The following is a 12,072-nucleotide window of genomic DNA, read 5'->3' as shown; positions in this document are numbered from 1 at the left end:
ATTTTCCACCACATGTCCCTGCTGTCGTGACAAGAAGCTAAAACCGTTTACTACTCCCCTGCCTACACCGTGTACCCACAGAGTTAGAACCAACCCAGGAAAGTGGCCCCCCATCTCTGCTCTCCCATTGGCTGGTACCACTTAACTTGGACCGCTCTTCTGTAAAATGGGTTTGAGAATAGAGACAGACTGAGCTGCTGCTCCGGAATCTGAGAAATAAGATTGGCTTCTGAGGACGCAGCGAGTGGAATTCCAACTGGCTGAGTGACGGGCACTGCCGGCAAGGAACCAGGAGCTTCTCTGTGACTTGGAGCTTTAGAAACTCCCCAAATTCCAATGAGACCTGTCTGGCTGCTGACTCGGGGAGGGTAACCTTGAACATCATCGAGATTTAGTAGGAAAAAAAAATCCATAGTACTGGATCCTCTTTGGAGAAAGATTTCATGGACAAAGATATAGGCAGGGAGGGGTGTAAGCCAACTGTGACCCATGGACCAAATCTAGCTCGTTGCCTGTTCTTGCAAATAAAGTTTTATTGGGACATCTGCCTAAGGCTGCTACATACCGTCTAAGGCAGTGATGGTGAACCTTTTGAGCTCGGCGTGTCAGCATTTTGAAAAACCCTAACTTAACTCTGGTGCCGTGTCACATATAGAAATTTTTTGATATTTGAAACCATAGTAAAACGAAGATTTATTTTTGATATTTATCTTATATATTTAAATGCCATTTAACAAAGAAAAATCAACCAAAAAATGAGTGTCATAGGTTTGCCATCACTGGTAAGGCCTGGGAGCAGTAAGCTATACCTTGTAGGTTTGGGTAGGTATGTCCCATGATGTCTACTTGGACAAAATCACCTACAGATGCTTTTCCTTCCGTCCCATCCCGAGAAAGCCACTCAGGAGACTAAGAGAACAGCGAGGGTGGGGTGTCAGATTCGCTGCTAATTACTACCCATCCTTCAAATCAATCCCGAGCGATCAAATCTACATGCATGCGCACGTTCAGACACACGGCTTTGTTTGTGTAATGTATTTCGATCTAGGACACGTGTCACAATGGCAGGATAGTGGCTAAGACCCGGTCCTGATCTCCTAGGTCCTCAAACGTTCCGAGGAGACGGCTTCCCGGACCGATCCTGTTCTGCTCGCAGTCCCGGCCACTCCGGGGACTCCGTCAGGGTAGCGCCCGTTGCTGATGGTAACGCAGGCTGGAGCAAGAGCTGGGAAACTCGGCGGCCTTTAATTATTCAGGACTTAGTCACGCCAGCATGGACAATCAATATTTTCTCATCTTAATCTGATTTCCAGCCCCTGGTGTCCGGCACCTCCGTCAGCAGGGCAACAACACGGCACCGCTCACAGCCTCCCCCAGCCGCCCTCTAGCAAGCTCGCTGGAAGGGTTTGACTCAGCTAATGAACTCATCAATGGCATTTTCGGAGCCGAGCACCTTCCCGCACCTGCCTCCCACGGCCATGTTCGCCTGACACCTTGTGGCCACCAAGAACATGACAGTCTCAGAGACCAACATCTGCACTGGGCGCGGGGCGGCTTCTCTGAATGCTGATGTGGTCATTACAGCGAGAGCAAATGCAAACCTGCTTAGGGGATGTGTGACATGCAATTATTTCATCTCATTCAAATGGAAACACCAGCCTTTTCTTTGTCTGTTTCGAGGTGAGCGGGAACATGGGCAGGCATGGATGGGGCCTCGGTCCCGGCTGCACATCATCTGGCTTGGTGTCAACCAGACACGTCTCCTGTGAAAGACCCACCGACTCAGAGCGTGGCTCTCTGGACCTGGAGGAGTGCCCGCGGCCAGCCCCCTGGGAGAGAGGGTGTCCAGCTGGCACGGCTGGAACGAAGAGCCGAGAATCCTCTGAGTACTGCACGGGGACTGATGAAGGTTCCATTTCCACACCCACGGGAGAGAGGTGTGCCTGGTGGTCTCTGTGGTTGAGCCCTAGAAACATTTTGTTCAAAACCACATTGCGTGGGGGACCCTGTACATGTAAAACAGAAAAGAAAATAGGACCTTGATTGCCTCGGGGAGGGGACTGAGCTACACCGGGTTAGCACCCAGGCCCCTGAGCTGTCTCCCAGCCCTAGGCCGGGGAGGGAAGACCCCGAAAACCATTGGAAGATGGGAACAGGATGAGACGGGAAGCAGAACGGCCGGCCTGGTAACCCACCGCCATGCCGGAGCAGCGGGCAGCCTTTGATGCGTCGTTAACCTTTCTCAACCTCGAGTTTGCCATCTATAAAAGAGGAGAAATAACATTTATTCCTCGGGGTTACTGGGGACATTAAGAGAGGCCGTAAGACGAGAGTGCTGTGTAATTACCAGACAGACGACCGCGTCGTCCTCATCACGCGGACGGAAAGGGTAGTCACGCCACCAAGAGGAGCAGCTCCGGACAGCGCTGGCCCGTCTTCTCACCAAGTCCCCAGGAAACCAGGGAAGCCACCGCTTGTCCTGATGAATGACTCTGTCTCTGAGAAGCTTGGCATCGCGCAGACGCAGGGATGTGCCCTGATGGGTGGGCCGCAGGGCCTCCAAACACATCCGTTCATTATCACCTCCTGGCTCTGCAGCATCGCTCTGCCTGAACCTGGTCCCCAACACACACACACACGCACACGCATGCACACATACACATGTATGCACACACACATACATTCTCCCAACACACACACTCCCAGCCGAGCAGGGCCTAGCCAGGGCCCAGTGGCTGCCCCTCCCAGCCCTGCCCGTCTGCCTGGCCAGGAGCCTCCAGCCTCAGTCCTGCCCCCACTTGCCCGACCCTCCCAGCCTCGGCCGTACGTGCGGCTCCCTCCCTGGGCTCTGGCCCAGCCCGGCCAGTAAGGAGCCAGGCCCTTGGCGCCAGCCCAGCTGTTCCTGCAGCCAAATGGGCCTGGTTTGGCATCTGCACTGACGCGAGGAGGATAACTCAGCCTTCCTCGTCAAGTCCCTGCTTGCACCTCCCTCTAGTCGGCAATCCTCCAGCCAGCTCAGACCCTCCGGCGTCTTGCACGCTTTCATCCCCCCTCGTCCCGGGCCCCAGCGGCATGTTCCAGAAGCCTCGGCCCTCTCTGCGTGCAGACCGCTCTGTCCTGCTCCGTAGGGCGTCCCTGTGGTCTGGCCCTGGGCCTGGCAGCTGCCCTGCAGGTGCCGCGCTGGTCAGACTGAGGAGGGCGGACTATTCCGGATTCTCAGGTCGGAGAACTGATCCAAGTCTTGGCGCCTCTCCCTGAAGAAGCCACCGTCCTGAGGAGCATCCAGGCACTGTCCCTGCCCTTCCCCGCGGCCAGAAGCCACCGGTTTCCACCTGAGACGGAGCAAGCCGCCGTTTACACACTCAGAGGTCCCGCAGCGCCAAGCCAGCCCGGGCCCTCCACCTCCTGGTTCTGGCGGCAAAGGGCAGGGAAGACAGGTCACGCCCAAGGCGGACTACCTTGCCAGAGGGATTTTTTTTTTTTTCAGAGAGGAAGGGAGAGGGAGAGAGAGAGAGAAACATCAATGATGAGTAAGAATCATTGATCAGCTGCCCCCTACTGGGGATCGAGCCTACAACCTGGGCATGTGCCCTTGACCGGAATCGAACCTGGGACCCTTCAGTCCACAGGCTGTATGTAGCTCTATCCACTGAGCCACACCAGCGAGGGCGCCAAAGGAATATGTGAACAGTAATCTTCCCCCAAGCAGAGGAGTTGTTAGTGCAGCAGCAGGCCGACCACTAAAGGGAAGACGAATCCCACCTGTTTTCTCCACGTCCCTGCCCCTCTGACTGGCCCGTTTGGGGAGGATGGATAAAGCAGATGGTTTCGTGTTCCTGTCAGTCATTAGCAGCTGGGCAGAGGTTTTGTGTGCGAGGGGAGGGGGAGGTGGGAGAGGGCAGGAGAGGGGAAGGCAGAGCAGGGGGAGGGGGGAAGAGGGAAGAAGAGAAAAGGGGAAGGGAGGGAAGGGGAGGGGAGGAGAGGGGAGCAAGTGATTGAAGGTTCATTTTTCCCACCTGCTCCCTGGTCAGGGGCGGGACTTGGGCAGAGCCCCCTCGTTAGAGGTGCAGGAAACAACAGCCACGACAAAGGCTGCTCCCCACAGCCCATCGCTCCCGGCCGACCTGGGGATGAGCACATTTGCAGGCGTGACTACTCCAGGGCACGGGCTTGGGGAAAACCCACCCCGCATTCAAGGGCGGAAAGAAATTAACCTCTCGGAGCGCAGGCGGAGCTGCCTTTCTCTGACTACAGGAGAGGACCGTAATTCCTGTGCAAAAAAATAATGGCACCTGGGAGACGTCTTCCCACCTGGTCACACGCCAGTCCCCCATGACGCGCACATGGGCGGCTTTCGGGGTCGAGTGTGGCTCAGGGGCCGTCCGGCCAGACCTCAGGCTTAGGCCCCGCGGCTGCCCCCGCCTCCCTGGTTAAGCACAAGCTTTTCTCCCTGGAGCGAGAAGCCCAGGCAGGGCCGAGTCATTCGCCCAGGGACCCAAGGGACCTGCTCCCAGGAAACTCCTCTGCCACCTGCCCCGCCTCCGCCCCCCGCGCCCCCCCCGCGCCCCCCTCCCCTCCAGGCCTCCGGCACAAATGAGGACAGAATCTTCTGTCGCTGGCCATCCTGCACACAGCTGAGCTGGGCTGGGCTGGTCCAAAAAGCTAAAGTTCAAAGGGAATGTAAAATTACAGAGAAAAAACCCCCAAACAAACAAAAAAACACAGAGAAAGCAAGAACCATGAAGCAGCCCTGGCCGGTGTGGCTCAATGGATAGAGGGTCAGCCGCAGACTGAAGGGTCCCGGGTTTGATTCCGGTCGAGGGCATGTACCTCGGTTGCAGGTTCCCTGGTTCTGGTTGGGGCATGCGCAGGAGCAGCCAATCCATGTGTCTCTCACAGCGATGTCTCTGTCTCTCCCTCCCCCTCCACTCCTCCACTCTCTCTAAAAATCAGTGGGAAAATACCCTCGGGTGAGGATTTACACACAAACAAACAGAAAGGAACCACGAAGCAGCCTGTGGACGTGCCCATGCTGATGGCCCAGCCTGCCCGGGCCACCTGCTGGGGAGCTCAGGGCCCCTCCTCTTCCATTTCACCCAAGAAGGTGGCCACGCCCTGACTTCCTGGCCTCCCAGCGAGGGTGTCACCCATCACAGAGGAGCCGCCATCCAAGTCTCAGCGACCCCCCCTCCGTCCCTCCCGCAGATGACGCCTCAGCGTCTCCCATTTACGCCAGATGTTGGCATCAGCCACTGTGGTTCTCTCTTCCCCCTCATTCCATATTCAAGCCGTAATCAAGGCCAAGCGGCTTCAAAATATACCCGAATCCCAGTGCTTTTCACCCCGTGATGCCCTCCCAGTGCGGGCCCCCCGCACTCCTCGCCTGGGTGTGCCCCATGCTCACGGCTTCTCCGTCTCCTGTCTCCTCTCCCGTCAGTGACATGTCACCAACCAGCCAAAATGAGACTTTGAAAACGCCAGTTTGGTGATGTCACTTCCCTGCTCAAAACTCTCCAGTGGTTTTTTTCCAAAAATAAAACCTAAAGTCCTTGCCATTACCTGCAAGGACCTACATGATCTGATCCCAAAATTAGCTCTCTCCCTCGCCGCCTGCCGCTGCCTTGTTCAGTCTGCTCTGCAAACACAGACCCACATGCCGGTGCTCAGAGGAACCGAGCCAAGCTCACCCGCCCCAGGAATCTGCACAAGCCCTTCCCCCCACCTGCAGGTCAGCACCGGAGAGTCACATGACTCCTTCCGCCCTTCTCCAGTCTCCGTGCAAATATTCCCCAGAGAGGCCCTCCACGGCGGCCGTGTCTAAATTAGCACCGTCCTCTCACTGTCGCCTTCCTCTGCTTCCACTTTCTCCATTGCATCTACCACGTCCTGTGCATCCCGCCACGTGCATTCACTGACTGTCTGTCTCCCTATATAACGTAGGCCCTATCAGAGCAGAAAACTGTCTGCTTTGCCCACCACGTGTCCCCAGCGCCCGTGCATGTGGGTCAGCCCTCCATACACGCATTGAACAAACAGAAGCTGTTGCAGAGTTCTGGAGAATGACAATCAAATTGTGTTCGGGAGCAGAAATGGGAGTAGGGATGCCGGTGGGGCTCCTGCCCAGTGCGAGGAGGCTGACTTGGGAGTGAGGTAGAGGGAGTGGAGATGTTAACAAAGACTGATGTGCCCTAACCGGTTTGGCTCAGTGGATAGACCGTCGGCCTGCGGACTGAAGGGTCCCAGGTTTGATTCCAGTCAAGGGCATGTACCTTGGTTTCGGGCACATCCCCAGTAGGGGGTGTGCAAGAGGCATCTGATCAATGTTTCTCTCTCATCGATGTTCCTAACTCTCTATCCCTCTCCCTTCCTCTCTGTAAAAAAAATCAATAAAATATATTTTTTTTAAAAAAAGAAAGACTGATGCACCCCAATTTTGTTGGAGCCTCAGTTCTCTATTGGTGCTGTGTACAAACTTGATTTGCTAAATCCTTAGCAAATAAATGTCTGATGCAGATTGGGAGAATGTGACAAAGGGAAGTAGGCCCAGAAGGGATCGACTTTGATGCCTTCCTCCTTCCTCTGAGGAACTGAGCCTCGGGGAGTCTGCAGGACCCCCCCAGAGGCTCCTGGCCCGTCAGTGGAAGTGGCCAACACTGGCGTCTGCTTTGATGTATTCCCATTTCTGGGCTCTTCCCACTTGCCCATTAGCTGTGCTGCAAAACTGTCTTGGAAAAAAAAATGTATGTACTTTTAACATCGTAAGAACTTTGAAACTGCTAATTGTTTTAAAAATAACTTGCTATGCGATTACAAGTTTAAGTTTGGCTTCTTGCACAATTTTAATTGTATTTGGGGCTGTGCTGAGAAGTCCCAAGAGAGTACACCAGCTTTTTGCTTGCATCTTTCTGTTCAATGGCTTCGAACTTGGCACCAGGGTTGTTAATTTAGGGTTTATCCTCCACTTGCCTTCATGTACCCTCCCACCAACTCCCCCCCCCCCCCGCCACACACACACACACACTCTGATATCTACTCAATATCATCTTTGAGGCAAGACTTAAAAATAGGATTATGTCCAGCAGGAAAACGCAAAAGGAACTGAGTAGCATGCGTAGACCAGACAGACTGAATAAAGGTGAAGAAGACAGCTTCTTCTGCACTGACGTAGATTCACTGCATCTCACTTCACGAGTGGAAACCACCCAGGCAAGAACGCCTCACCGTCAAGTGTGATACATGCTGAGGGCACTGCCCCTCTTCCCACTGTTCCTCCCTTCGCCATATTCTGCACAGGACCCGGGAGCGTTTCATTAACTCATTGAAGCAGGTTGCTTGTTCCTAATGAGCTCATCCCAGGAAGGTGGTTAAGCGCTTCGCTCTCCTGGTGAGAAGATGTGTGATCCCGACACAGACGGTGAGAAAACCAGGGGGGATTCACGTGGGGCCGACAGCCCGAGAGGCTGCGAAATGCAGCGGGAGAAGCGCTGTTTCTGTTGGCAACTCCTGCCACTTCCACTGAAGTCCGTCCCTTACCGCACCCCTGAGGCTGAGCTGGACAGACCCGGACACGTTCTGTGGACACGTGTGGCTCCGCCTCTCCCGCGCGCACATCTCTCTTCCCACGATGCACCCCATCCCTGCTGCTCTTTGTGGTTTTTTGTTTTAAATATATTTTTATTGATTTCAGAAAATGGAAGGGAGAGGGAGGGAGGAGAGATAGAAACATCGATGAGAGAGAAGCATCGCTCGGCTGCCTCCTGCACAGCCCCTACTGGGGATCAAGCCCGCAACCTGGGCACGTGCCCTGACTGAGAATCGAACCAGTGACCTCCTGGTGCATGGGACAACGTTCAACCGCTGAGCCACACTGCTGAAGCTTTTGTATCTTTAGGAAGCTAATAATCTGAGAGTGCAAGGGAGAGAGCTGTTATAGGTTTTGTGTCCCCCAAAATTTGTAAGTTGAAACCCTTATCCCCAGTACCTCAAAATGTGAACTTCTTTGGAAAGAGGGTTGTGGCAAATGCACCTAATTAAGATGAAATCATACTGCGGAAGTATGGGACCCTAATCCAATACCACTGGCACCGTTATAAAGAGGGAATTTGGACAAACACAGGGAGAGCGCCATGTGACGGCCACAACCCGGGAGCTACCTGTTCAAAATCAGGCCTTCTCTTCCCATGTTTATGATGAGGTTGGAATTCCGCAGTCCCCCCACTTTCCATGGTAGCCGTTTACCCACAGACACCCAAGGTATGAAAATCAATGGAAAATCCCAGAAGTCTTCAATTCATAAGATTTAAAGTGCACGCCACTCCGTGCAGCATGAGGAGACCCCGCTGCTCTGCTCCGTCTGGGCCGGGCTACGACTCATCCTCTGCCCAGCGTCTCACACTGTGAACGCTGCTACCGGCCTGTCGGTCTCTCAGTGGCCATCAGGCGACCAGATCAACTGTCACGTCTCACGATGCTTGTGTTCAAGTCGCCCTTAGTTTACACAACGAGGCTGCGGTCACGTAACTTTTCTCTCAGTGTATCCTTTTCATTGTCCCATTTTACTATTAGTTATTCGTGTCCATCTCTTACTGTGCCTAATTCATAAGTTAAACTTTATCATGGGAATGTATGTATAGGACAAATGAAATAGGGGTCTGGGGGTCTTGGAATATACCCCCCATGGATAAGGGGGGGGGGCTGCTGTAAGTCGAATTAGGGAATCATTCAATGGAAAGACTCTTCAGCTCTCAAGACGTCAATTTATTGCATGTAGTAACTATTTATTGTATTGACATATTTACAAAATACTACAAAATGAAACAGCACTCTAACCCACCATAGTACACAAGGCTGCATACGGGCAAGACAAAGCATGTGGATGAACACTGACTTCTGTCTTTGGTATGAGAAATTGACACCAACCCGCACACTGACCGTGTCCACACGGAGCGCTGAACGCAGACAGAGACGCCGGGCGGCATCGTGAGAGGGGCTCCGACCTCCTCTGCTAGGGGCCGCCCCCAGGCCCGTGAAATGCAACAGGAAGACCACACACCACTGGTGAGGAAGGGAGTCTAGCGGTTGCAGCAGCAACACCCGCTCCCACCCCGCCCAGGGGTGTTTCCGCGCGTGACGCTGCTGCTTCCCTGACCACAGACCGTGACAGACGAACCTTCCCCGACTCACAGCTGCAGGTAAGACGGGGACACACCGTGAGGGCACAAGTCTACTGCACAGACGTCTATAAAATTCCCCTCCATGGTCATTTACATACACACACACACACACACACACACACACACACAATCAACTCTAACTGGTTTTAGCAAATAGTAATTTCTCTAAAACACAATCACAGTTTACATAATTCTGAGGTAAAGGTCCCGACTCTATCCTATCTGAGAAGGCCTAGCCCCGGGGGTCTCTACAGGGGGAGGTGGGCATTGAACAGTAGGTTCTGGAATTTGAGGGTCGGGGGGCGAGCAGGTGGCACCTCCCTCACGTCAGACATGATCCAGAGCCTCCGACTGGGCGCTCCCAGTTTGGCTCCTTAAGTTAATGCTTCTCATGCTGGGTTTTCTTCAAACCCGAAACACCCCCTGGATCTCATCTGGACGGGACCTTGTGCTACAGAGAAACCATTTCATCGGGAAAGGGCTGCGTAGTGTCTTCACCTGACTGCCTTGGCCGGGCCTCTGTGTATCACAGAGAGAACACGTCACATAAAAAGTGAAGGCTTGGTCAAATCAATCCACTGCAGAAACTCATCTCTCCAGTGGCTCACACCCTCCGACAGGGGCTGCTGGTGGGTGGGGAGACCCTCGGTGGGAAGCTGGGGGCCACGCCGAGGAAGCCCGGAAATGCCTCGTGACCCTCCGGGCCCAGAAATGCAGGCAGGACCCCGCTGTGCTTTCCTTCCCAAACCCTCGGCAAACTGGTTTGTGCTTGTGCTGCTGTAAATACTCTGGGAAGAGGGAGACCGGCAACTCCCTCCTACCTCGGTCTTTTTTTGGGGGGAAGGGGGGGCGGTGGTTTGGGGGCAGGGGAGAAAGAAGGCGGTGTCAACAGATGTCGCTCCTGTCCAATGACCTCATAGACATGTAGCCCTTACTCTGCTTCTGTAGACAAAGCGTCCTCACTCAGGTTCCCCGCGGCCGCCTGGCCCCACCCAGCCAAGGTGACTTCACCAAGCGGGAGAGCACGTCTCCGAAACAACCCGAGGCGGCCACGGGGCGGGAGGGCCTCCCAGGGAGACGCTCGCACTACGCGCTCTCTTCCGCTGTGGCCGGGACAACCGGTGAGAAGCGGAATGAGAGTGTTCGCCACGAGCCCCCACGAGGCCCTTGAAGACGAGGAGTCATACTGGACCCTCCTTTGGCTGCCGACGGCGGAGCTCTCGCGGGCTCTGTGCTGGGAAGGGCAACACTGAACTCTGCTTCTTTGGACCATGAAAGAATTCTGGTGAGAAGAAACCGGCGGGAAGCGTGTCCTGATGGCGGCATCATGGGTCGGGCCGGATGGAGGACGTGGAAAGACGAACCATGTGTTTGCTGGGCTCTTTGGGGGAGAAAGAAAGCTCAGGCTCTGCCCTGGCCCCGACAATGACCCAGTGGTCGCTGTCCCGTGCCCAGCTGTCTGTCAGCACCAGCATTTGGACCCCAGGATTAAGACTCAGGAGGGGGACGTGGAATAGCCGGAAATGCAGCTTTTGAAACACATGGGTTCGTTCACAGCCGTGCAGGCTTCGGTCTGTCCGCCTCGGAAGGGTCTGGGCGGAGCCACGCTGGACCGGCACCTACTCATCCACCTCCACGTACGTGGACGGAAACCAGCCCACCTACAGGAGAGAAGCAGCCAGTGAGCCACGCGACTTCACGCCTGCCCCTCGAGGGGTCTGCGCCCGGCATGCTGTTTCCCTGACACCCGTTAAGCTGGAGTTTTATACCCAGTGCAGGCGGGCAAGGCAGGCTCAGGGGCTCCTAGAGCGGGACAGAGTTCCCATTGGCTGGCACACAAATGAATATGCAAATGAAGGAGGACACAGGCTCTGGTATGGAATGAGTCCTCTTTCTGCCACAGAACAGAGCGGGCTATGAAGACAGCGGTACTGGGTCCCATTCCTCCCAACTGAGATCAGCAGCCTGGAGAGGCCGTCTGTTCTGCACAGCAAGTTTCTGCTCCGAGGCCGAGGGACTGACGCTCCTCAACCCTCAGCCCACCAGGAGCCGCGCCCTCGCGCAGGTGACCTGCGCTCATGCCACCATCACAGTCCCTCAGCGCATTTTTCTCGCGGGCCTCTTGGGGGTAAGAAACACCAGCAGGGCCCGGAGCCGGAGTTCTGGGAGGGGAGGCTGCCGGGGGAGGGCTGCTCCCCAGCAGCTCGAGGGGGGCCTGCAGCTGCCATGACCTTCGTTCACGGGCACGAGCGCACGAGAGGGAGAGCTCACCTTGCCGTTCGCTTCTCCTCGCCACCAGCCATTGCCACTCATCTTGGTGTAAATCTTCACCACGTCCCCCTTCAGCAGGGACAGCTCGCGCATGTCCCTCGCACAGAAGTCGTAGCGCGCCACGGCGATGCCCAGCACCTTGGGGCTCAGCACTGTGGAGACAGGACGGGGAGTCGCTGATTTGCGGGGTGAGGACCCCGAGGGGCTAAGTGGGTGAGCGAGCGTCAGTGATGCTGTCACAATGCGGAGGTGTGACTTCGGACGGACAGCGACAATGGCAGGCAGCCCGGGAGCGAGCAGCAGGATGGCTTTAGGGCAATCAGTGGTCAAGGTCACTGTCTAAAGTCTAAAGGCCACGGTCTGTTCTCACATTCTTCAAAACGACAAAACAGGCTCTTTTTTGTTTAGAAAAGGTTCCTATCTGAGGAGAAAGGACCTGAAAGAGCTAGCATGCACTTCCTACCGATGCCACACATTCTGCCTCTTACCAGAACCGCAAAGGCAGAAAGCTTTCCGTTCACCCGTAACTTTTTAGGACTAAGACTCAAACAACCACTTTGTTTTTGCTCAGAAGGTCTCCTGCGGAGTCCCGTTCACCGCTTCCAGTTAAATGGCACTTCCTCCCCCA

General features: G+C 55.1%; 1 protein-coding gene across 4 annotated transcripts in view; it reads right to left on the bottom strand.

Annotated features, from left to right (window-relative positions):
• Positions 1-8,731: 8,731 nt before the first annotated feature.
• Positions 8,732-12,072, bottom strand: part of VAV3 (vav guanine nucleotide exchange factor 3) — a 167,160-nt gene continuing 163,819 nt past the window's right edge. For all 4 annotated transcript variants that reach the window (XM_036342275.1, XM_036342276.1, XM_036342277.1 and 1 more), the window contains 2 exons: positions 11,445-11,596; positions 8,732-10,834 (listed from right to left, as the gene is read on the bottom strand). In XM_036342275.1, the coding sequence (XP_036198168.1) occupies positions 10,797-10,834; positions 11,445-11,596 (190 nt within the window). In that variant the 3' untranslated portion in view covers positions 8,732-10,796. The remainder of the gene's footprint in view (positions 10,835-11,444; positions 11,597-12,072) is intronic.

This window comes from Myotis myotis, unplaced genomic scaffold (assembly GCF_014108235.1).
Source record: "Myotis myotis isolate mMyoMyo1 unplaced genomic scaffold, mMyoMyo1.p scaffold_m19_p_18, whole genome shotgun sequence".
Taxonomy (NCBI): Eukaryota; Metazoa; Chordata; class Mammalia; order Chiroptera; family Vespertilionidae; genus Myotis; species Myotis myotis.
The sequence above is the reverse complement of the archived record's forward strand: the minus strand, read 5'-3'. Positions and strand labels throughout refer to the sequence as shown.